Consider the following 23783-nt stretch of genomic DNA (forward strand, 5'->3'; position numbering starts at 1 on the left):
ATAGAGGCAGGCGACCCTGAACATATCGTACAAAGTCCATCGTTTAATAACTTTCAACTTGACCAGAGCAAGCAGGACAACATGCTGTGTAAGATCTGAAATAGAATGCGAGGCTCTTCCGTATTTAACAAACAACAAGAACAGTGAAATATCCAAAGGGCCCTGAACTCACGGCGTTGACTCCGCCTCCCTTCCTAAAACAGATATCTTCTCAAACATGGCCGTGAGATCCTCTTTGAGGTTTGTCCTGATCTCGAAAATCTTCGCTCGCGCTGCAGCCAACTCGGTTTCCAACTCTTTCATCTCGGCACATCTTTTCGAGCTGCTGTCAACTTCTGTGATGGAGAGTGAAATATGTCCTACTATGAGGACAAACGATCTCGAAAGCCTCTTCAGAATCCCCAGATGCGTCTCCGTGATCCTGGCCGACTTGAGCCACCAGCGATAGGCAGCAATCCTCGACTGGACGCGCTCCATATCAGCGCGGATGGCAGCTAGAGCAGCCTGACACGCGCGCTTTTTCGAGCGTTCCTCCGCCATGTAGCTCTTCAGTTGTTTGATTTGTGGCTCGCTGTGATCCCAGGCGCTGATGCAGTGGTACATGATCCTGAAGTTGTTGAGGTCGGTTTCTCTGAAATCGAGCTTGTTCAAGTACTCCTCCATTGCGAGAAAGACGTCCGACAGAGGATCTTTTTCGAAGTCGGACTTTGTTTCTGTCTCCACATTTCCGAGCCAGGTTCTGATGTCGTTGACGTTGACGCGGGGACGGGGAATCTCGCGTGCGGGTCGACCTGGAAGGCTTTGGGCGCGGAAGAATCCTTCGATGCCATGCTCGCCGGCGTTTGGGGGAGTTGATGCGCTGGCTTCGCGAGCACTTGCGGGGTTCATGTTGTTGAAGTGAGGATTCCAGTCGGTCTGATGACGAGGACCAGGCGTTGGTGCGTGGACCCATGAGGATATCGGGGAAAATATGCATTTTGTAAGTAGAAATGGTGTCTGTGAAGGAATCTCCTGGCAGCCAGCGGAATCTTCGAAGCCCAGAGACATGCGCCTGGGCTTGCCCCAAGCCGAAACAGAGGACGACCATTTTGTTTGCTAGAAGGTCCTGAGTGCTTCATACTGGAAGTATCTGCAACAGGGAATGTATGCCTCTTGACCGGTTTGCCTCAGCAAATGCCGACAAAGGAGAGCATCCTTGTTCTCGCTTGTAGTCCGAACAAAGTGATTGTGAGACTTGTGCCACATGAATTCATGGCGGCTGGCGCTGCTTCTTTTGGCATCTGGAAAAGAATAATAAGTCTTCGCAGACATCTATGCCCTTGGCTTCTACGCTCGTAGAATACCGTCCACCATAAACAGATGTCAGACACTGCCGATTCTGATACTCCTCTGACTCCTGTGTCTGATGCGCTGGACGAAACATCTTGCTGTAAACTGCTCGGGATCAATTGGTAGTACCTTACTTAGCCTACTTGCTCTCCTGCTTCACAATCCATTCATTGACAACTTCCGCAATCTCCAAGCTGTTCTTCTCGAGATGCATGAAGTGCCCATTTCCATGGATGCCAATCTCGCCCAGCTTGATCCATTCTGGCTGTCCTCCGGTCTGTTTCAAGTAGTCCACGATGCAGTGATCATACGTAATGTGCACACTCGCTTCACCGGTGACCATCAGGAATGGCACGCTCGCGATCTTTGGCAACTTCCTTGCGGGTTCCTTCTGGAGGTGGCAGCTCCTCAGCGCCAGCGTTTCGTTTCCAACCACGACAGTCTCGAGCTCGTCTGCGCTGGCAATGGGAGGGTCATAATCGAGAGGTGTGTTGGTGAAGCCCCACGGGTTCGTGGGGGTGCCTCCGAGGTCGTATCCGTACGACCAGAAGGGGATTGTGGTGCCCTCGAGGTTGATGTTGCCGGCGATGTACTGCGGACAATCGTTCGACACCAAGATCGGCCCGCGCGCACCGATGGAGTGGGAGACGAGGTACGCCTTCTCACCCAGCAGCGACAACAACTCACACCCGGACTCGCGCAGCGCGTACTCCTGCGGCTCCCAGCTTCTCGTCAGCGGGATGATGGTCTTGCTGAACTGTTCGAACGTCGGGTCGCCCTTCAGACCGGTGCCGGGCCACTGCGTGTGGAGCTTGCTTTGCGGATACGTGTTGTACAGTTCCGGGACGGTGAAGCCCTTCTCGACGCCCTCGGCGGCGGTGCCGGCGATCATCGTGAAGTTGTCGAGGTTGTTTTCGGACGAGCGCCCGACGGCAGCAACATCGACGAGGTAAACCGTGTGGCCCTGCTGGAGAAAGTACGAGGCCCAACCTGGGCGGTTGTCGGGGGTGTTGAGCCAGGTGACACCCGAGGTGCCGCCTCCGTGGAAGAACACCATCGGCTTTGCTGGCGCAACGCCGCGACGGCGACTGCGGCCGGAGCTCACGGGGACGAGCTTCTCGACGTAGAGCTGATCGACGGTGACGTTGCCGGTAGCCGTCTCGATGTAGCGGCCGCCGACGTAGAAGAAGTCGCGCGTGTGGGCGGTTTCTTTCGAGACGCACTTGGTGCTGATGGCGTTGACGCCGGTGCAGTTGCCCGAGGCCAGAGCCTGAGCGGCGGCGGCGCCGGCGAGGACGGAGGCGAAGGATAAACGGACCATCTTTGGGGAGTTACCGTGAGAGAGGCGCGGGTTGGAGAGGGCGAGGACTCGGGGCGATGTGGCGTGAGAGCTTCGAGGTCATTTAAATATTTTTCGGGCTGCGAGATTCGGCGGCCGCTTGATGGGGCGAGAATAGGCTGATCCCTGTCGTGATGCTCCATCTTGGAGATTGCTGGGTCCGACGATCCAGTGATGTTCGTACCTGACGCCAGTCAATCTTCAAGGGACGGAGATGTGGTTGCATCGGTCGATATACCCTTGTTGTGGTCCACATTCCCCAGTTTGTTCCCCGGCTCGAGGTGATGGAAATCAACAAATTTCTTTGTCGACTGGCGGAAACTGTCTCTTCTGGAGAAAATTTCTTAATGGTGGATTTGGTTGCGTAAAGTGCGAAGCAGTCGTGGGAGCGAAGAAAGCCGGGAGTTGGATGGTGGACGTCGATCTCACCTAGGTGAGCCGGGGGTGTTCATGGTGTGGAGCGCCGACACCCGGCAGGCACCAACACGGACCTTCCCGGACTTGGCAAGCATACTTCGGAGCAAGCGTTGCGCTACTTTTGACGACTGCCCATGTAACAGCAGCGACGCCGAGTAGGATTCCTAACAGTAGTTGGGACAAGTCTGTACCGAAGCAAATTTGGTTGCCTGGAATTTTCTTGGAAAACAGCCATTAACTTTCCACTGCGACAATTTGCTCACATAAATCAAGAACCTTCTTCTTCTTTCGCCGCGGAAGCCAAGCCGTTGAGACAGACGTCGGCAAAGACGTGGATATGAACAACAGATAATTCGTTTAAGAAGTCAATGGACTACATTATATCAAGAGAAGTCGAATGTCTGCCCGAGGAAATCAGCAAAGTCATATTCAAGACAAATCTTTCAAACAACAAAGGCATGTTTGAATTTCAGAAAAATAAATACCGATAGGATTTGAAGCCAACCAGATCAAACGCTAACTACAGAAGCCATTAGCTATGACGCTCCAAAATAGATGATTGAGACTTGCTCTATCTCAGGAGAAGTAGATACTCGCAGGATGGATACAGGAATTTGAGAAGCCCCCGGTCGCCAACGTAGTTCAAACGACTCGTTGCTCAAAGGCAGTCGTTGCAGAACCAATCGACTGACCAGTTGAGCCAGACAGACCCAGGACAAGTGCCGTAGCGCGTTCGGCGGCTTCGACCTACCTTGCTATTAGACACTCTGATAGTGAGGGAACGTCAGGTAGAAGTCCAATGGTCGAGGAAGGTCTGAAAGACAGGATAAAGACCGACAGCGAGCTGAACAAAGCAATACACAACGTATTGTTATCAGGTAGATGCAAGAAGCTTCCAGTTTGTCTATGTAATAAGACAAACGCATACACAGCATTTTGACCAGGACCATCTGTGTTCACAAAGCCGTCTTCGAATACAAAGCAATTCCTCCTACATACAAATACCCTGATGACTATGTTGCCCTCGAACTGATACAACAACTCTCTCTAACTTTGAGATCCAACTTGCTGATAATAATGGCATCACTCCCATCGGTTCCTATCATGTTACCCATTCAGACTGCAGACCCTTCACACCTGGAAGGAAAGACAACTAAGAAGCCCGCCAAAACCCGCAATCTTCAAATCGAGCCCTCAGACCCTTCTCTATGCGACAAGAACCGCCGCGATACCCAACATAATCTCACGCAGCCCGGCTTCCTCCTCCCGTCTCCAACCGTCTTCGGCGTCAACCACAAACACTGGTGGACCGTCCTGAACGCCAACCGCTACACTCATCACCGCGCAAACCGCACCAGCGTCGCGCAGCAGCTTATCGAGCTCTACGAAGCCTGCGTCGCCGAAGTCGAGAACCTTCCCCGCCCCACGAACGAATTCGTCGACCGCGCCAAGGTCTGCACGCCAGACTTGTTCAACAAGATCCGAAGTCGTCTTATGTCCGAGAATAGAGTGTGGGGAAACGTGGCCGAACGCGAGGGTAAACGCGATCTCTCGTACGGCATCGGGGTCTTTGACCGTGCTAGGAAGGGCTTTCTGGAGCATCCAACGCGGCTGCGCAAGTTTGGGCGCCACGAAGATCACCTTTACCGACGACTTTGGAGACTCGTAGACAGGTGGCTTGAGATTACGACGGAAGGCAACAAGGTCTTGGTCCCCGACGATGCCTCTGTCGCGGCTCGTCCTGGCTTCGCAAGTACTTCGATCCCCGTCGGTACGGCGATACACCTCGCCAACCGTGGATCTTCCGATGAAAAGAAGAAAGACGGTTCCTCGAGCCCAGCGGGGACGACTAAAGCTCCACTGCTCCGCTTACGATGAAGCTGACGAGTGACCTGGAGGAGTCTCTGGCGAAGAAGATCAACGAGTTGGAAGACGAGAAGGAGGTTATTAGAAAGGAGGGATGCTATGAGAAGTTTCGCCTACACATTGAAGGAGCCAGCATGGGGATGAAAGCGTGCAGAATGAGACTTCAGCAATAAGATATTGATAGATATGAAAGATGTAGCTAAGATAGATGGGAAGTCAAATTTTCCGCGCCGGGGATATCACCGCTTGAAAGAAGAGTATGGTACAAATCACACCACCATATTTTCAATCCACATCCTTTCCATGACACCCTAGACCTGCGACAACGATGTCTGCGACCACACGGGAAGCAGCACAAACAACAGGCTGCACAGACAAGAGAATACTGCGCCGCCTACCATGGCCTGGAGCACAATCTTGTGCTGGAGCCTCCGGAGGTGGACGTCTCTAACTCGGATCTTGCGATCAAAGATCATCATCCGCGAAATGAACTTCATGAAACCGGACTTCTGAGAGAGGAGAGATGCGCTATCGTCAAAGCGCTCCCACGGAAGGGGTTGTCGTCGTGTGAAGAGCAAGAGGAAGAAGCAACTACCCCTGAGACCCGAGAGAATGAGGGACATGCCAACGAACCACATTGGCCAGGGGGCGAAGGCATTGTAGCGGCTGTGGGCGCCCATGTAAGGGACGAATGCCCTGAGGAGTACGCATAGGAAGCCGGCGACAGTGAGAACGATCCCCATGCTGGTTGCCATGCACAGGGTCTCGAAAGTTCCGTTGGAGACACCAAGCCGAACAAAGTTGCGATGCGAGCAGTTCTTCAGGAGGCCATATACGTGGTCGGCGATAGGTTGGAGATGAGCCGGATCGGAGGAATGCTGAAGATCAAGGAGGGCCTGGTCGCGGATGGCAGGCGGGATGTTGAGCTCCTTCTCGGCGTTGGGGATAAGAAAGGTCTTGACGACGGCATTGAGTTCAACGCGGTAGGCCGAGTTGGGAGCGATGCGAGAGGGGACGACATTGGCAACGGTATTCGAACAGATTGGCTTGGCGCATGCGTTGGCCCAGGACTTGATACGATCGCGGCCATTTGGCCCGATCTTGCTGTTCGGGCGGCATGCTGCCTCCGGGGCGATGAGATGGACAATGTTGGACATAGTCTCGTTGGCTGATGCATGTCAGCACCGGTTGCTGGAAATGAGAATGGTAAAGACTGACCTGCTTCAGGATCGCATTCAAACTCCGACAACTTGATTGAAGGCAGCTTGTGGCCAATGGAGTCTCGCGCTGCTTCGGAACCACTGTCGCTTGACGATAGCATGTCGGTCTCCTTCTCCCCCAAGGGGAAGTTGTTGAGGCTTCCGGTCTTGGCAAAAGCAGATTGGTAGTTTCGGAACCAAACGAAGAACTCGAGGTTCTCGGGGGAAAACTCGATGTACTTGAGGTACATGTAGAAGTCATATAAAGACATCGGTGAGCCTGTATCAGACGCACACGTCAGTGATGTTCTGCTGCAATCGATCCGTGTGCTGAATGGGATGCTCACAGGTTTCGTTGGCAAGAACCTTCTCCAAGCTCAGCCTTGCAGGAATGGGACTCTTGTCTCGTCCATCCCTGCTCATGGGCCTTCTCCCAGTCCGAATGGCGGTGGCATACTCTCGAAAGTCTCTGTATTCGGGCTTCTTGTACCAAACCATCCAATCCGGGAACTTGAACCTCGGCTGCTTGACCTCAACCCTCGCGGATGTCGTGGCTGTAGTAGCTGGTTGAACCTCCTTATCCTCCATCTTGATTCAATCCTTCTAGTATTTGTTTGGTATTCGATGTCGTACAACCCGTGGCCGGTGTCGAAGAAGAATGAAATGGCAGACGGTATTCTTGACTGAAAGCGCACCCCGGACGCTACGGGGAGTTATACATGTTCGCCTTCCCTGGGCTAGTCCCAAAGAGAACATGTTGGCGCCTTCGACGGCAGGTTGGTCAGACTGTACGGAGGAACTGGACCTCGACCTGGCCGAGTGTGTGCCGGTGCCGGTGCCGCTGCAGACAAACCGCGCACAACCGCACGGACCAAAGCAGCGGCCATGCAAAGAACAAACGAACTCGAATTGGAATGGGAATGGGGATGGGTGTTTGCAATGAATCGGTCAGTGGCATGTCTTGGCCGACCTTCCCTCACTCCCCACCAAAATCACCGTGTCTCAGCCCATCTTGACCAATAGTGGTGTCCACGGGGGAGAAGCCGTGAAGGGTAGGGGGCTTGCGCCATTCTTCCAGTTTGAGCGGGAAAACGAGGGCGAAGTTGGTTGGTGTCTGTAGTCGGAAGCTAGACGACGCAACGAGCAGTTCGGATGGCCGGCGAGCCAACCGAGTCTAGAAGGGAACGAGTCAAAGCCAAAGCGGCGTCGCTGTAATTCTTTCTTAGCACGTTAGTTAGTGCTTGCACTATTTCGATCCTACCTGGGGAAACACCTGATTCTCCCCATAAGTGTGCACTTGGTGCCGAGTTTCTCCGCGTCTCCAGTCGGCCTTATGGCGATGGTTGAGCAAAAGGCCCAAGAGGGGGCTCTATTTTCCGGTGGTGGTGGTGGGACCATTTTCGGGTGATACGAGATAGCGTTGGTTTGGTTTCTCATGCGAGCTGGACTTATGCAGGACTTATGCACAATCTCGGTGGAGGATTCAGGCGATCAGAATCTTGTTTGTCTCGCGCTATCTGGTATATCGTAGAACAAAGGGGCTGTTCTTCGCTTGTTCCTTGATTGGGTTCTTTGGCCCCGGAGATGGGCTGTGTTTGGCCGCGACTGTGCCGACCCCGTCGATGATTCAGATTCGGACGTAGGAATGACCGGGAGTCGGGACCTTGAACGGCGTCGTTTGTTCTCGTTGTTTGCTCTCATGATTATGAATCAACGACCCTTGCCGCGACCTCCAACCCAACGGTGGTTTCGATGCATGGAAGTCGAAGTGACGAAGAGGGCTGCAGATCATCAACGGATCGAAGAGAGAAAGTTCGGGCGGGGATTGTGACGATCTGCCTCGTGGTACATCTCGGCAGCCGGCGAGCTTTCTCCTGCCTTAGCTTGTGTGCTTATGTGAGAGAATCTGAGGAGGCGGAGGCGGAGACGAGATGCAGCATCACCACGTGGGAAATGAAGATGCAGGAGCAAGGTGGTGCAGGGTGCAGGGTGCAAGGTCCGCGCACAGGAGACGAACCGCCGCAGGGGCCTCGGTCCCAAGTTTACCTAGCGTCGGCCATTCCACGTCCCTCCTATCCCTGCAATCGCTTCATGTCCTGCTCTATTCTTGGTTTCCCGTGGTGATGTAGTTTGCCATCTGTGCTGCGCATTGTTCTTGCATTGGCATCATTCTAGCAACCGCTTTCTTGAACATGGGTTGCGAGGAACAAACGGCAACACAAAAACGTTGTTGCTGCTGTCTCTCCCCTAAATTCCCGGCCACAACAATCTGCACGAAACCGTCTGAACGGACAGCAAGATTCAGAAAAGGCACGCTGATCTGATAGAATACAGAATAGCGCCGGGGGTAGAAGCATTCCTCCGTCGTACGAGTGAGACATGAATTGCTATTGGATGGGACCGAGTGTTTGGTTGAGACAATTGGGCAACACGGCTTGTCTCTTGTTTACCCTTTCTGCTTTTTTAACCAGTCGAGAAAACGCTCTCTGACTTACACCGACAGTGATTAACCCATACTTCCTTCCGCTGCCACTTCCGCTGTCTCATGGTGTCACGTTCGTCTCTTCCATGAAATGACCACATCAAGCTAGACCAGACACCTCACCTGAAGTTGCACACCACCTTGACAGTCAGAAGCTTCAAGTCGCACTCAACGCGGCTCGAGCTGGGGGCCCAAGTGCCAAACCACGTCGATAGCTTCGAACCTTCGTCCGAAGTCCAAGGGAGATTGTAACCTCCGTGCCTCCCTCGATCCGCTGCCTCGAATGACCCCTTCTAGTATACAATACACCGGGTCGTCCGGCTCGCGTCCGCGTCGCGGTCAGCATTTGATCTGGTATAGCCCAGCATGTTTCTCAAATTCTGACTAGCCTGGAGAAAAGATGACTTACTCTTCATCACGGCGGTATGGCGAAAAATGGCGTCCAATCTTGTGCCGTGGCAGAGGCTGCTCGTTGAAACTGCGTGACATTGCCAGGATTGATCTGTCATCTGTAGCTGCATGCGGCAAGGCGCCATCTTGTTTGCTGTCCCTAGAAATAGTAATCATGACGTTTGGCAGCAAGCCATCCCCGCCAGACCAAGTAGGACCCCTTCAATTATACTTTGAACTCAAAAGTGCCTTTGGCGCTGGACTAAATCTGTCATTCAACCGTCGTGCCTCCCGCGGAGTTGCGAACGCTTCTGTTGAATCGGACTTCAAACTACAGCTCTACAAGCCCTTCCCGGGATCGGAGTTCGGAGATTTCAACTCTTTGTCCTGTTACAGCAGGCCCAACTGTCATGATGAGAATATTTCTTTGGATAGTCTCGGACGTGGCTATGATCATTTACGAATATTCGGATGGTCATTTACCCATCTTGGCTTCTGCGGTCAAGGTCTTGCTCTGACTTTCTATGCGCTGATGATCCTACAGCCTAAGAACGGAACTGAGACGCTCCTTCAAGGATTCTACAGCATTCCCCGACAGAAGGCCATGACTTACCGTGCAATTGAACGATTCATGACCACTCTAGTATTCTTGTCAATTCTTCCCGGCCCGCCGAGGCTGCGGGACCCATCGCCGATGTGGCGGTCAAAAGGCCGAATGCGGCTGCTATGGCGGCAGCCATGACATAAACGGCGATTCTCCAAGCTCTCTCTGCTTCACACAAAAAGAAACGGCAAACTTCAGCTATGAAGATCATTGGTACAGAATGATCAGCGAAAGTTGATACCTTTTCCACTGTCTTGACTCAAACCTACACGCATTTTGTCGCCAGACCAAAGTCCCGGTACTTGGCAGCATCTTGCCAAGTGTCAGCCCCAGACATGGGCTGCTTTCATCATGAACAACGGATGTCTGTCTATTATCTGTATGGTGAATTTCAGCCTTGAACTTGGCTCCCGTCTCGGGGCAATTTTCAAGGCATGGCCGTACCAGACGTTTGGGCGACCACGAGCAGTGAAACCCGTCCTAGATTTATACTTACCCGGAGCCGTGTGATATTCCCTTCAGCTGGTAGATCACGCATCACTTGATTCAGTCTTGGAAGAAACGTTTGATATTTGCCCGTTTCTATTCCGCTTCCGAACTTGGACTCAGGGGTTTTATTGTTCGAAGACTCTCCTTTGGCTATATCTTGGGCCTACGTGTACAAACCTATATAATGCCAGATCCTTCGCCATTAATACTGGAGGGGACCTTGTCCCTATGTCCTATATCTCCTCCCCATTGTGGTGTCTGAAATTGTAGATCTCCGCAACTGTACGTGATCGCAACTACGAGAGTAGCAGAACCCTCTATGATACTTTGGAATCTGTCTCTTAGTGACAAGGTAAAGTCGAAACGTTGTCGACATCTTACCAGGTTTTCAGATAATCCTGATTCGAACATCCTTAGCCGAAGCCTTTGGGAAACCCATAATGTAGTCTCGGACGATCTTGATATCGGATTCATCTGCATCATGAAGAACAAGTTTTGGGCCTCCAGGGCGGAATAGAGTTGCTGTGGTAAGAAACATCTCTGCCCACGCCAGACTTCCAGTTCGTATGGGGTTAGCGATATGAGTCTACGGACGAAGCAGCACTAAGATATTGTCTCAAAATCAACTTACTTGATCCCAAGGCAGCTGCGTGACCCTTTTGTGAAGGGAACAAAGTTTCGATCCATTAGCGGGTCGTAACTCCCGATCCATCGCTCGGGTTTGAATGTTTCAGGCTCCGGGAAACAGCTCGGGTCGTAGTGCATGGCGTAAATCGAAATGCCAACGGGAGTCTGTCGTCCTCGTAGGCCAATGTCAGTTGATGAAGCCTCAGAAAGAAAACATGAAAACTTCATGTTGGGGATCAGCTGAACGGGACATAGGCTTCACGCACCCTCTTTGGAATAGTCCATTGATTAAAACGAATTTCTTCGTCCGGTGAGCATCGCGCAAGATTTCCGACAAGACCGTTCAGGCGGAGTGCCTCTTTGATGCAGCCTCGGAGATACGGCAGCTTCTCCAGCTCTGCCCAGCGTGGCATCCTGTTAGGGTAGTCCATGAAGAGGGGCTCGAGCTCGGCCCTCAAGCGCGCCTCGATATCGGGATTTTGTAGAACGTAGAAGACGACGAAGGTCAGCGTGTGCGCTCCTGCCAGCGTTCCCGCGAGTAGCAGGACCATCGACTCGGCCCGCAGGCGATTGGTTGACTTCTCGGATTCGGGAATGTCGGACGAAAGGAGGTGATGGAACACCGAGACGCCGGACATGTCTTTGTCGGTAGAAGCAATCTCGAGCTTAATTCGTTCAATGTTCCGTTGGCCTGTTTCACCTAGCATCATGTTGGCGATACCCTTGGGGTAAACGCTGTTCATGACAGAAGCAGGAAGGGACTGAAGAAGCCTAATTTCCTATTTCATCAGCATGTTCTCATCGAAACAATGATCTCATCCGTGCAAATTTTCTTACTTGTTAATCCATGGAAAGCAGCGAAAGAGGGGAGCAATGCTGGTTGCCTTGATCATTAGATCCTTCCTGTAATTCACCAGTCAATGTTCAAGTACTCGGCAGGTATGCTGTGCTGGTGGCTATGGACGATTTCCCTACATACCACGCCGGAACGAAGTCTGTGTCGTCAAGCAAACCAGCTTGGGTTCCACTAGAGACTTGCCCAATAACATCGCCTGTGAGGGCGCAGAGAACATGGTCCAGCGGGATGATCGAACCCGATCCTGAGAGACCCACGAGCCTGTTGTCCATTTTCATGACGTGCTCAGCAATCTGGTCTTCAATGCGAGTGATGCCTTGGCGAGAGAAAAATGGCTCAAGGTGCTACAATGCTTTAAGTCAGGCTCTGTCTTTCGAAACAACTCCCAGAACCTTCAACATACCTTTCTTCTCTTTCGGTGAAGGTCATGAGCAACTGATAGGTGGTGGGAGTCTATTTGCAATCTCTGAGTTAGACACCGGCTCTCTAGCGAGCCTGGCCACAAAGAGCGGACAACTAACCGTCAAATCCATTTCCCTCTCGACCTCTTGGCCACATGTCCGTCTTTCGAGTTGAAGCGGTCACATAGAGTTGGTCGTAAAAGTCTGGGTCGCGGATAGAGAGCTCCCAAGGGCTAGTGCGCACAATGGGGCCTAGGCAACCAAGTTGTGTTAGTCAGAAAGAACACATACGACGCAGTCTGCGTAATAGATTCAATACCGTATCTTTGGTGCATCTTCTGGATTTCATTTCCCCATTGCCCACCCTTGAGGATGTAGCAGTAAAACTCATACCACTCGCTTGCGGCGCAGATCTTGTAACCGGGAAACTTGGCTAGAGGGTGCAGATACAAACGGTAAAATACGAGACCAAATACATAGGCAAGGTGTAAAAGAGTGAACCCGAAGATGATACTTGTGGTATCCACCAATTGAGCTATGTTCGCAACACTGTAGTTTCTCTCTAGGACCTTCATTTTGATGGCCTGTGCAGACTCAAAGCCGGCCGTCTCCACGCTGAGCTCTCTGTCGTAACTTTGGTTTCGTAGTATCAGGTTCAAAGGTATCAACAGAAAGATTTGTTTCTTATCAAAACAACGCCAACGAATTGAACGTCAAGGAGTTCACATGTGCGTTTTGTCACTTCATGGACACTGGAAGTGAAAACAGGTCTTAGGTCAGACACAAGCCTGCTAATCGGCTCCAATCCAACCCAAAGCCTGTCAATGCACATTTTCTGTGTGCGTCTTCGTTGGCGGAGTCGCCGATGACCGTGTTGGGTTTGATTTTTCACCTGCCTAAATGGGACTTCCCCTTCAGGCACGTTGTCAGCAGACCTCTGCCACCCCGCTTCGACTCCTTGGTTTCCATCTTGGCGAGCCCCCTTGTGATGCCTCCAGCCTTGATACACTTGTGTGAGCAACTTGAAGAAATAATCGAGTGCCAAGATGAGGAAACGGGAGTCGGTGCACATGCATGTGGGCTTTCATGGGTAGAACCGACTTAAATCACCAAACTGCTCCTGTGGCAGGTCTCGGTTGGTTATGCCCGGCCTCGTTTTGACATGTTGAATCAAGGAGGACTGTATCTCTCGAAAAGTATGGCAACCACACCGCTGTTTTTCGCGTTGATATTGTGGTTTTGGCTTTACCATGGCTATAAACGCCAGTCAAACCAAAACAAGCACAGTACGATCGCCAAAGAGGAGACGAAGAGTGAAGAATTCGGGTCTGAAGATGAGGTTCTGCCCGTCCACTTCGTGGACCAGGCGGCCATTATGCGCACTTCAATCATCAACTACACCTTCCGATACAACAAGGTCCTCGAGGCAGAAAAGCTCCATAATGCTCTGTTACAGCTGGTACAGATGCCTGGGTGGCGCAAATTGGGCGGCCGTCTTCGTGCAACCGTAAGTGATGGTGGTTTTTCGCGGTCTATCAGGCCAGCGGTCAAAGTCGTCATTACTAACTGCTCTTGAATCTATAGAAAAATGGCAGACTCGAGATTCACGTACCGCGAAACTTCAGCAGAGCCCGTCCTGCAGTGAGATTTTCCCACCTCGATGACTCCACGATGTCAATCGATTCCCACCCGCTGGCATCGCAGCTGCCCAAGCCGACAGGGACGCTCCCATCTGTACAAGAGGGCTGCCATGCGTTCCGAACCTTTGCGCTTCCGAGTGATCTACCCAACAACATAGAACACTACCTCAATAACGACGAGCCGCTGCTTTGTCTGCGGGTAACATCCTTCGCGGACGCCACGCTTGTCGGGTTTACCTTTCCTCACTCGTTCGCCGACGTAATGGGGACCTCAGAGCTCGTCGAGGCGTGGTCCAACATGGTGGCGGGTAGAGGCCATCTCGTGAAGCCTCTCGAAGGAACTCAGAATGACGTGCTGGACACCGTTGGCACGAAACACGATAGAAAATCCACCGCAGGAGAATTTCTTCTAGAGCGCCAACAGACGAGAGGCCTCTCGTTCTTATCGTTCATGGCCCGTTACTTGTGGGATGTCACGACTCGTCCGTCTATTCAGGCACGGCACGTGTATCTCCCCGCCAATTACATGACGCATCTGCGACGAGTCGTCGAGCAAGAGTTGAAAACGATCAACAACGGAGTCGTTCCATTCGTCAGCGACGGTGATCTGATCACGGCCTGGGGTTCTCGCATGGTCATGTCATCTAACTCGTGGAGGAACTGTGGAGCAGTCATCTGCAATGTATTCGACCTCCGCGGACGTTTGGAGAAGGTGTTTATTCCCGGCGCCGCATACCTGCAGAATCTGATCCTGCCGTCGACGACTGTCCTGTCCCGGGAGGAGGCGACGGCCGCCACGACGGCACAGATTGCGCTACGCCTCCGTCAAGCTATCGTGGAGCAGACCTCGGACGAGCAAACCCGCAGGCTCATGCGCCTCGCGCGCGAGTGGTTCGCGCACCCAGGAACGATGCCCCTATTTGCGAATTGGAACTCGCGAGTGGTTGCCTGCACCAACTGGACCAGAGCCCGACTTATGGACGCAGCCAACCTCGGTCTACCCACCTCGGGCGATGGTGGCGGCATTAGCGTGGGGGGCACTGCATCGGAAGAGACCCGGCCGGTCATGTACTGGGGCACCACGCTTAGCGTCACAGACAACCCCCGCGACACGTTCATAGTCTACGGGAAAGACGCAGCTGGGAATTACTGGCTTCACGCTTACTTGAGACAGGAAACTTGGGATTTGATTGTGGCGGACTTGGAGGAGTTTCGACGGCAATCGGGATGATTCGCACTCACAGTTGAAAGTTATGACCTCTACTGACTCCAGGACTACTGCTGATGACTGGAAAAACACAGCAAAAATGGAGAAAGGTGATTCGCAAGAGACTTATGTTGTGGTTCAGCGTACTTTGCCGCACTTAGCCTGTACATACATCTGACGCAGATAGCATGGTTGAGCCAAAAGCGAGAAACACCGGGCTGTTAACGCTGATAAGTAACGAACTTACCGCTGCTATAAGGCAGAACTGGCAATACGTAAATGCCTCAGATTGCGCCCGTAATCCGAGTCACACCCATGAATATAAGATAAATACAGAGTCGACACGACCCCTCTCTATGCCGATAATGCCGCCTTAGACGAGATTCAGCCCGGGCAAGCTCAAAGTCGGCCCGTTCCTGGCGGGCCGAGGGCATAGGCTTACCGGGGAAGTAAGCCTGCACGCTTACCTTGCCGCGCAGTAAGCCAGTAAGCTTACAGATGATACATGGGAGCCTCCACTGATTCAATGTGACGACGTCTCTGCTCGCTTAAACATCCATGCCAGACCCCAAGAGCCCCAAGGGACTCAAATGAGTCTCCTCATAAACTGCCTCCCTACTTCGAAGGTCCCTGTGTCTGCAATGTAGTGACCTTTTGGCCTCCTACCCCGAAACTGCGCCAAGGCTGCACCCTGCAGACCCCGTCGGCTCACTCACAAAATGTACGGCACTCTGTCCTTCAACAAGAGCAACAAGAGGTCGTCTCCCGAGTTCAACGCGTTTTCATCAATTCATGGAAGGCGGCAGAGGCAGCCAGCATGTGATGAATGCCGCATCGCCCGGGTCAAGTGTCGCGAGAAGCCCGGGAAAGATAAGTGCGGCCGTTGCCACGGCACAAGCAGGCCATGCACATACAACTCATCCAGACGCCGTCGGCAATCAGGAAGGCCCGCCGGATTCACAGAATCATCTACATCGCCCGTCAAAATTAGGAATGACGCCCAAGAGGATGACGCGTATGACCCCGAAACCCCGTCGGTGGCCGGTCAGGATATCTCGACACCGGCACAAGAGCACTCCTCTCCAAAGTGGAGGGACATCACCCAGGATTGTCATTTTGATTCCTTCGGCCACTTCGGGGATCTAATTGCAGACGCTCCAGGTTCCGCGGATATCGCGTCGCCAAAGTTTCTGTCCGAACACCCGGCTCATGCAGACATGAACGGGAGATCAGGATCAGTGAACAACCATGAGGCGGCTCTTGATATGCTCAGCCTGAACTCGGTTACTACGGCTATTGAGAATAACGAGCCTAACAATTACGAGTTTCGGGCCCTTTTCGACGGCTCTTTTCCTCAGTTGTTCCAACTGCCACCCTCTCCGTCACCAACGCCCAGCCTGATTTGCAATTCGGCCAGTCGAAACAGCCAACACCAACAACTTTCGAACCTATCCCTCGACACACCGTCCACTCACTTGCTGTCTCCGCATGAGGCAAGTACTCAGGACAACACCGCTCCTCGGTCGCTGGCTGGGTTGGCCGACCTCGCGGAGTTGATGCAGTTCACACATGCAGGTGGTGTACCATCGGCAACCCCGGTTGCCAACTCTTGTACATGTCTCCAGGACCTGACCTTCAACCTATTCGCCCTCCGAAGCCGTGGTGGGGACATGCCAGTGGATCGGTTCCTGCTCCTCTTCAAGGAGGCCATGCGCAAATTGAAAGCGGTGGACACGTGCCCTTCGGAATGTTGCGTCTCACAGAGCCCGGCACTTCTGATGCTGATGAACGTTCAGCAAATAGTATCATTGCTGCTCGAAGCTTCTTCAGGACTGAGGGCCTCCCACAAGCCCGAATCTATCCTGACGATCAACATAGGGTCATTTGCTGTGGAGGATGGGACCGACCAGCGGCTAATCTCGCAAATGATACTGGCCTCTAGAATCAAAGAGCTCTCCTCTTTTATCACAGGAGTATACTCAAAGTCCAAGATCGCCGGTTTAAACGATGTCCATGTAGAATACCAACATCAGCTGGACTTGCTTAGACGGTCATTTACCTCATAGAACTCATCACACTATCAGGTGTGTCTTAAGATGTTGAATATTACTACCTATAAGCTTCGCTAAGCCATTCTTCAAGCAAGTTTGGTCACCTTGGCGGGACTGAGGACGACAGCAATAATAGCAGCAAATGCGACTTGGGTCTCTTTGAAAGCGTTGACGATGCCAATACTAGCGAAATATTGATAACTATTACTTGATGAGTCTCAAATCGACACTACATACTTGCTGTACAACACCCTAGCTAGTTGTCATGCTGCACTCTAAGCCACCGGACGTATAATCCTGGCTTCCACCAAAGAACATGCACAGAGCTTTCCCCTAAGAAGTCGATATCCTTGTTAACTAGCTCTATATCATACAACCAGAGCATCTTTGCTAACACAAGGTTCAATTCCATCCAAGCAAAGCTATATACCCACATGTCAGCAGCTTTTAGAAAAGGGCTTCCTGGCACATATGTAGCTGTTTATGGCGCTGGGATGACTTACTTTCGTCCTAAGCAGTCTCGAGGGCCAAGAAGAAACGGCCGGCTGGCCTCCTTGATATCTGTAGAGCCACTATCCAACCAGCGCTCTGGCTTGAACTGCCAGGGGTCCGAGAAATATTTCGGATTGTGGCAAACTGACCAAGGGCTGATGTTGACGTCGGTCTATATCATTAAATAACTGATTGTTAGTTACTCGTGGAAAAACATCAATTCTCCCTTGGAATCTGGGACACTTACACCGGCGGGGATGTATTGGCCATGTAGCTCGAACCCCGGCGAAACTCTAGGTGCGCCACCGGCAGCAGGAGGGAAAAGTCTGAGACCTTCGTGTATAACAGCCTGCAGATATGGCAACTGTTGGGCTTTGACCGCGTTGATGTCGTCGTAGCTTTTGAACTCAGCGCGGATTTCTTTCGTGAGGTTCCCCAGCTTATCGGGATTTTGGGCCAGGAAACATGTGAGGCCGGACAACGTGGTTGCTACGGTCTCGCCACCAGCAATTCTGTACATGGCCATGCAAAAGTCAGCACAGGCCTCGAAATATTGAGTTCCTTGAAATCAAGTTGACACATACGTGAGGGTTGAGACGTGAGCCGTCATCTCCTCCTTGGAAACTTCTCCAGCACGAACCTTGTCGGCCAACAGACTGACGAAATCGTTGCGTGACTCGGTGATGGCAAGCCGTCTTGTGAAGAGGAATTGGTTAGTAGCTACCTTTGTCATTGTCACCAGTGATTTTGACTTACTTCTCAACCTGTTGTCGAGCGTAGCTAGAATTCTGGTTTTTGGTGATGATCCAAGCCGGAATAAGCAGCCGAGCAAGCGTGGAAAGACAGCCAACACGTCGCAGATTGTCGAGAAGAGTTATCACGTAGAGGTGCTCGAGGACAATGTCTGCCCAAAAGTGCGGGATGCCTATGCTGCATGTTAGTGGGCATTATTGCCGGCATGGTTGCTTTCAAAGACTGACCGGTATCCAGACTGTGAAAACTCTCCCCAAAAGCCATTTCTCCCAAGATATCGAATGAGTTCATTTCGTACCACTTGGTCATATTCAATCCTTTAGTGCCAGGACCCGCCTTCTCTCCCACGGTCTTGACGAACTTATCGACAATCCCCGAGATAATCTCCTCCTGCTCTAACAGTCCGCGTTGCGAGAAAGCCGGATTCAGCATCTTGCGCATGGCGGAGTGTTTCTGCGGATCGCGCTCGCTGCCAACACATTTGCTGCTGAACCCAGCGGCGAAAACCTCGTAAAAAGCTCCCTTTCGGGCAATCTGCTTGCCGCCTGTAGGATGACCGTAGATGGCCTTCCAGCTCTCCACGCTAGCAAAGGAGAGCTCATTAGGTGCGACGCGAACAATTTCTCCTAGTACCAACAATTAGAAAAGGGTGATCAAACTGGGCGTTGGTGAGGCGAGTTGCGTGACACACCATGTCTCTTGTGCGCGTCGGCGATTGCAATGTGAAGTCTTCCCCTCGAACTGTGAAAGAAGCGATAGAACTGGCATTCGATGAGACAAATGTTCGTTTCTCCGGATATGTATCGGTAACCACAGGTTCACTCACATGGGAGCACCGACCCAAAATTGGGCCTGGGAAATTCGCAAGCGGATGAAACCAGAGATTGTAGGTCCACACCGCCATGAATCTACACAAGGTCTATTAGGGAAAGCCATCAGTAAGTATCAGTTGGTTTCATGACATGTTTCCACCCACAATGGCTAGGATGCATTTAATCGCAAATCGCCAGTCCAAAGTCGCCTGTTCGGTGTATGCTGTCTCAAGAAGCTGGCCAACCATCGGCCACCTAGGCCCAGACTCTGAAATTTTGTGCCAAAAATGCATGTCGATCTGATTTGTCAACTGTCTAACCCAAGAATACCTGTTTCTCAGCGCATGTAGCTGCTGTTTTGTGGAACAGAAAACTGCCTGCTTACTTGTACCGTTCATTGTCAACCTTGGACAGCCAAGTACGCCGGTACCGGTGTCTTCCTTTTAAGGAAGTCCCGTGTGACTGAGGCCAGAAATAGTAACCAGGCGAAGTCCCCTTCGCGTAATGAATCTACATTTTGGGTAGACTCGGTTTCTACACTGTCAACCCTGCCATCAAATCTCACAGAATGTGGTGGCAGGTGAGTAGATACCGAGCTCAGCAGCGTATTTTCTCGCAACACATGCTTTGAGGCTTTTTCAGTAAGAGGATTTTGTTGATGGTAGTGCTGACTGTTTTCGGGCTGAAACGAGAAACCAGAACGTGCAAATAATCCAAGTCTCTTGGTCGTAAAACTGTCACATTATAGGCAAAAGTATTGCGAGAGCCATCAAGCGTAAAACTGGGACCTGCATGCAATATCCAGTCTCAAAGTTCTGGCCTACATTCTAGGTTGTTGGCTACCTGCTACCAGTGAAAGTCGACTGATGAAATTGTGGCTGAAATTATAAGGCTCGTGGCGGTGTGTTTGTTAATTTGATGCTAATGAAGCTATGCCATTCCTGTCTGCTTCAGTCTTTTCCACGCTAAGTCTGTATACAATCCTATCTAGAAGGTTTTCGCAAGGAACTCTCCGCTCTTATTTATCGATCCATCGTCTACCGAGAAGCTCAGGTCCTTTACTGCAAGCAGTGCCTTGTCCACCTCCTCGCACTCAGCCTTGATCACACTCCAAGCCGGCACACCGGTGGGCAATCTGAGAGGAATAGCTTGCTTCCGAGCCACGACCTCATACATCGCGGCCGCGACGTTCTCGCTTGGCGCCCAGGTCGCTTGCATGTCTGGGCTCTTGACATAGCCTTCCAGCAGTCTTGTAGGAGTGTCTGGGGCTGTGTAGGCTGGGTGAGGAGAGAGCCACGACATGCTGTCGCCGGCAAAGTTGGTCTTTGTGCCACCGGGCTCAATGATGCAGAAATGGACTGTGACGATGGCATTAGCACCTCATACGATGCTCGCGCTTACGCGAACGGAGTAAAAGCGGGAAAACTTACTGTTCCAGTCGGGACGCATTTCTTTGCTCAGTGACTCCGTATAGCCTTCAACAGCGAACTTGGAAGAATGATAAAAGGCGCTGCCCGGGAAGCCCGCGAAACCGCCAATGGAGGTGATGTTCAGCACGACACCGCCGATCTGGCCGGTCTTGGGGTTCTCATCGCGAAAGACGCGTACGGCGTGGGCGGAGACCTGCGCGGTGCCCCAAAAGTTCGTCTCGACGATTTTGCGAGCCTTCTGCATGTTCTCGTCGTCGGTCAGGAATGACTCGGTGTCCCCCATCAGGCCATAGCCCGCGTTGTTCACGACGACGTCGATGCGACCGAACTTCTCAATCGCGGCGTCGAAGGCGGCCTTGATGGAGTCGTTGCTGTCGACATCTAGCGCCGTCAACAAGACACGGGGCTTGTCTGCGGGGAGTATGCCCTCCAACTTGGACACACTGCGTGCTGTGGCCACTAAACGCTGCGTTGGGTGTGATGCAATGAGTTTTGCCAGGGACTGACCCATGCCAGAAGAGCAGCCGGTGACTGGTAAAAATGTCAATGACCCCAGTCAATCGTAGAGAGCCCATCACACTCACTGAGCCAGACTGCATCGTCGGGAAGGTTGTAGACGGGCTTGGGTTCGGCCATGGTGAGAACTAACGCGAATAATTGTCGTTCAGAAATAAACTGGACAAGACTCGTGTCCCGTAGTTGCGCAGATGTCTGTTATCTCAACTCTTGAGCCTGGCCTCTTGAACCTGTGAAAATCCACCTCGTTCAGCTGGTACGGGGTTATCGGGGATATACAGTGACGTCAAGTGTCTTATTTCCGGTTCTCGGCTCTCGTTCTCGCTATTACCAGATATGAACATTCCCGATGTTGGCGAAACGGTTGTACTGCATCTGTTGTTGGTCACTTTTTTGGGTTGCAAACCAGGGCCCGAGGTGTTTAGATAGCGTTACTAACAAAAGTGGCGTACGGAAATTGTCCAGCCGTTCTCAACCCACGAGAATGAAAAGATTGTGCACAAATTCAACACTAAACTCTTGAAAATCTATGGAAGCAGCCATGCATTTCACTGACGAAGCCATAAGCTTCACAACCCTTTGCCTGTTTTAAAAAACCAAGTTATCGATCCCCTGACCAGTAGTGATTCGGGAGAGATCTGGTTCTGGGTCCATCGATTTGAAATCTGACGCTGTACGGACATTTCTCTCTCGCGGTACCAAATGCTTGTGACTTCCACACATTACAACACTGAAGACGGCGGGAGGTGCATCACACCTGTCTCATGGACATCATGACCTTCAGGGCCGAGATACCGTCCTGTTTGGAAGCTGCAAACTTTGTTAGTTTCAATTCATCTTCCATATTCCCGTAGCAGAACATTGTGCGTGGTGAGCTTGACTTGCCTCCAGTAGAGGTTGCCCTGCGCCACTGCTCTGCAGACCTCGACAAATTTCATAACCTCGCGATCAATCTTTTCCCCGTAGGACGGAAGCTGGGCCAGAGCGAGATACCATCTTCGATAGCAGTTGTTCACCATGTCGCCAATCTTGTCCACAGCTTGCTGGATGCTCAGATGGTTCCCCTCCACGAGCAGTGAAATTAGGTTGTGGTCGACGCCTAGCTCAAGATCCTTGCGATAAGACAAAACATCATTGACCCTATCAGAAATTGTGGTCAGCGATGGGTTTCCCGACCGGGAAGTAAATGGCAGTTCACGGCTCTCTTACAGTATCACTAAATCTGCCGAAACAACCATGCATTCCTGTAAGCTTGGGTGGTCGTAGACGTGCTGTGGCAGCTTGATACCCGAGCCGAACTCGCTGAGGTTGATCGCCGGGAACGCGCCGATTGTGCCTCTGCGTAGATCCATGTACGCATCGACGTCGCGTGTGAAGCTCTGGCCAGCAACTTGTTGGTCAACTTGCACGAGGAGCTGCGCAAAGTATCGCTTGTGCTGGTCTATCCAGCGCTGTTGCATTTCTACACTCAAGGAATGGCGGGTTAAACAATGTCCCGAGAATTGAAAGAGACAGAAGAAGGGTAAAAGAAACGAACCAATACTAGATACAGCGCTGATAGTGTCCCAACATCTCTGGAAGACGTGCCTGATGGGGTTCGATTCTGGAGTGTATCGCGGCGCACCCCCAGTCATAATTGCAATTGTCTCCTTCACTTCTTCTTCCGCCGCTGCGGGATCTTCTTTTAGGTGTCCTTCGTCAAACTCTGTGTGATAAATGTATGGTTAACTAATGATAAAAGTTATTTCGAGTAATTTCTGGGAGCTGCGTACGATCGTCGAAGAGAAACACCTGTTCGTGTGGTTCCGGGTCAGCCTGGGTATTGGAGGACTGTGAGAAAATATAAAGGTGCAAAGTCAACGAACCCAATGATTCCAGTCGAGCATGGTGACCAGTCGGTCCTCTGAGGCCTCTGGCGACCAAATGGAGGCGAGAAAACACAGGTCGACTTTGGCGTTTCTTGCTGCCGTTGCCTTGTCGAATTTCATGACGCTACAGGGCGCGACATTTCCCAATGTCAGTTCTATCTAGTCTTACTTGAACTAGGTAAAACGGCTTAGGAATAGAAACCACTTGCCTCGAAATCCATCGATCCCCTTTGGATTTGGCCGCAAAGTAGTTGGGATTGACAACCGGTTTCGTTGACATGATGGAACCAAATAGGTCAGGGATGCGAACGAACGGCGGCCGTTCGGCAACATCTCGATACTTTGTCCGGGTTACTCTGGGTTCTGTTGGCGGTGTCGTGCAGATGGACTCGCGGCCGTTGTCCGTACCGTTGCTGCTGATAACGCTAGAGGCTGAGTCCATGTCGGCATCCACGGCGTGGAGGGTAATTGCGGGTGCTAATTCCATCATTCTGAGTGCTTTACTTTTTGTTCAGGTCTCGCTCAGATCAAGTCTTGAAAACATTGATCAGTGCATATAGTGTTCTTTCTACTCAACCACGTCCTGAGCATAGATTTCAACGATTAGACGGCAGACCCGGACCGCTTGATCCACGTCGCACAATACTTTGCACTTTTGCATCACCAACACAGTCAGCCAGTGAAATCGATTTCCCAAAAGGGCAAACACCGATACTAGGGACGAATGAACCCTTGTTTGTAAAACCAGCCGACAAGTCTGCGTTGGTATTGCCCAATACGGCACTGCAGTAAGCATACCCTAGAACAATCACCGGGATGAGCCCCATAGGGTAGGTTAGGAATGCTCCCCGTTCAACAAATGCGACAGATGCGGCCGCGCCCTTTCATTGCAAAGACAGATACAGGTACCTTCCGGATCTGCGATTAGTCGCTCACATATCCAGTGCATACAATTGGGTGTTTCGTCAAGACATCCAGGCTGCCGGATCTTGCATGTAGTCGGATACGACGTGGC

The 23783-nt window shown here is 51.8% G+C and overlaps 8 protein-coding genes across 8 annotated transcripts; 2 read left to right on the forward strand and 6 right to left on the reverse strand.

The window, feature by feature from the left end:
* Positions 1–168: 168 nt before the first annotated feature.
* CkaCkLH20_09096 (uncharacterized protein) lies at positions 169–888 on the reverse strand (the record flags this gene model as incomplete). Its single annotated transcript, XM_038891811.1, has 1 exon — positions 169–888. The coding sequence occupies one exon, from the start codon at positions 886–888 to the stop codon at positions 169–171; it is 720 nt and encodes a 239-aa protein (XP_038742744.1).
* Positions 889–1468: 580 nt separating this feature from the next.
* CkaCkLH20_09097 (uncharacterized protein) lies at positions 1469–2650 on the reverse strand (the record flags this gene model as incomplete). Its single annotated transcript, XM_038891812.1, has 1 exon — positions 1469–2650. One exon carries the CDS (start codon positions 2648–2650, stop codon positions 1469–1471), a length of 1182 nt encoding a protein of 393 aa, XP_038742745.1.
* Positions 2651–4189: 1539 nt separating this feature from the next.
* Positions 4190–4963, forward strand: CkaCkLH20_09098 (uncharacterized protein; the record flags this gene model as incomplete). Its single annotated transcript, XM_038891813.1, has 1 exon — positions 4190–4963. One exon carries the CDS (start codon positions 4190–4192, stop codon positions 4961–4963), a length of 774 nt encoding a protein of 257 aa, XP_038742746.1.
* Positions 4964–5262: 299 nt separating this feature from the next.
* On the reverse strand, positions 5263–6738 carry CkaCkLH20_09099 (uncharacterized protein; the record flags this gene model as incomplete). The annotated part of the gene is made up of 3 exons (XM_038891814.1): positions 5263–6119; positions 6170–6430; positions 6498–6738. The coding sequence occupies 3 exons, from the start codon at positions 6736–6738 to the stop codon at positions 5263–5265; spliced, it is 1359 nt and encodes a 452-aa protein (XP_038742747.1).
* A 4240-nt stretch (positions 6739–10978) lies between these two features.
* Positions 10979–12574, reverse strand: CkaCkLH20_09100 (CND11p; the record flags this gene model as incomplete). The annotated part of the gene is made up of 6 exons (XM_038891815.1): positions 10979–11513; positions 11580–11645; positions 11722–11942; positions 12002–12051; positions 12120–12251; positions 12319–12574. 6 exons carry the CDS (start codon positions 12572–12574, stop codon positions 10979–10981), a joined length of 1260 nt encoding a protein of 419 aa, XP_038742748.1.
* A 623-nt stretch (positions 12575–13197) lies between these two features.
* CkaCkLH20_09101 (putative lysr family regulatory protein) lies at positions 13198–14870 on the forward strand (the record flags this gene model as incomplete). Its single annotated transcript, XM_038891816.1, has 2 exons — positions 13198–13506; positions 13584–14870. The coding sequence occupies 2 exons, from the start codon at positions 13198–13200 to the stop codon at positions 14868–14870; spliced, it is 1596 nt and encodes a 531-aa protein (XP_038742749.1).
* Positions 14871–17588: 2718 nt separating this feature from the next.
* On the reverse strand, positions 17589–21020 carry CkaCkLH20_09102 (BCL4p; the record flags this gene model as incomplete). Its single annotated transcript, XM_038891817.1, has 8 exons — positions 17589–17901; positions 17974–18084; positions 18146–18314; positions 18370–18768; positions 18834–18903; positions 20017–20312; positions 20385–20915; positions 20969–21020. 8 exons carry the CDS (start codon positions 21018–21020, stop codon positions 17589–17591), a joined length of 1941 nt encoding a protein of 646 aa, XP_038742750.1.
* A 631-nt stretch (positions 21021–21651) lies between these two features.
* Positions 21652–23258, reverse strand: CkaCkLH20_09103 (putative pentalenene synthase protein; the record flags this gene model as incomplete). The annotated part of the gene is made up of 7 exons (XM_038891818.1): positions 21652–21699; positions 21761–22040; positions 22110–22362; positions 22438–22605; positions 22673–22691; positions 22766–22892; positions 22954–23258. The coding sequence occupies 7 exons, from the start codon at positions 23256–23258 to the stop codon at positions 21652–21654; spliced, it is 1200 nt and encodes a 399-aa protein (XP_038742751.1).
* Between the last annotated feature and the right edge of the window lie 525 nt (positions 23259–23783).

This window comes from Colletotrichum karsti (genome assembly GCF_011947395.1).
Source record: "Colletotrichum karsti strain CkLH20 chromosome Unknown Scaffold32, whole genome shotgun sequence".
Classification (NCBI taxonomy): Eukaryota; Fungi; Ascomycota; class Sordariomycetes; order Glomerellales; family Glomerellaceae; genus Colletotrichum; species Colletotrichum karsti.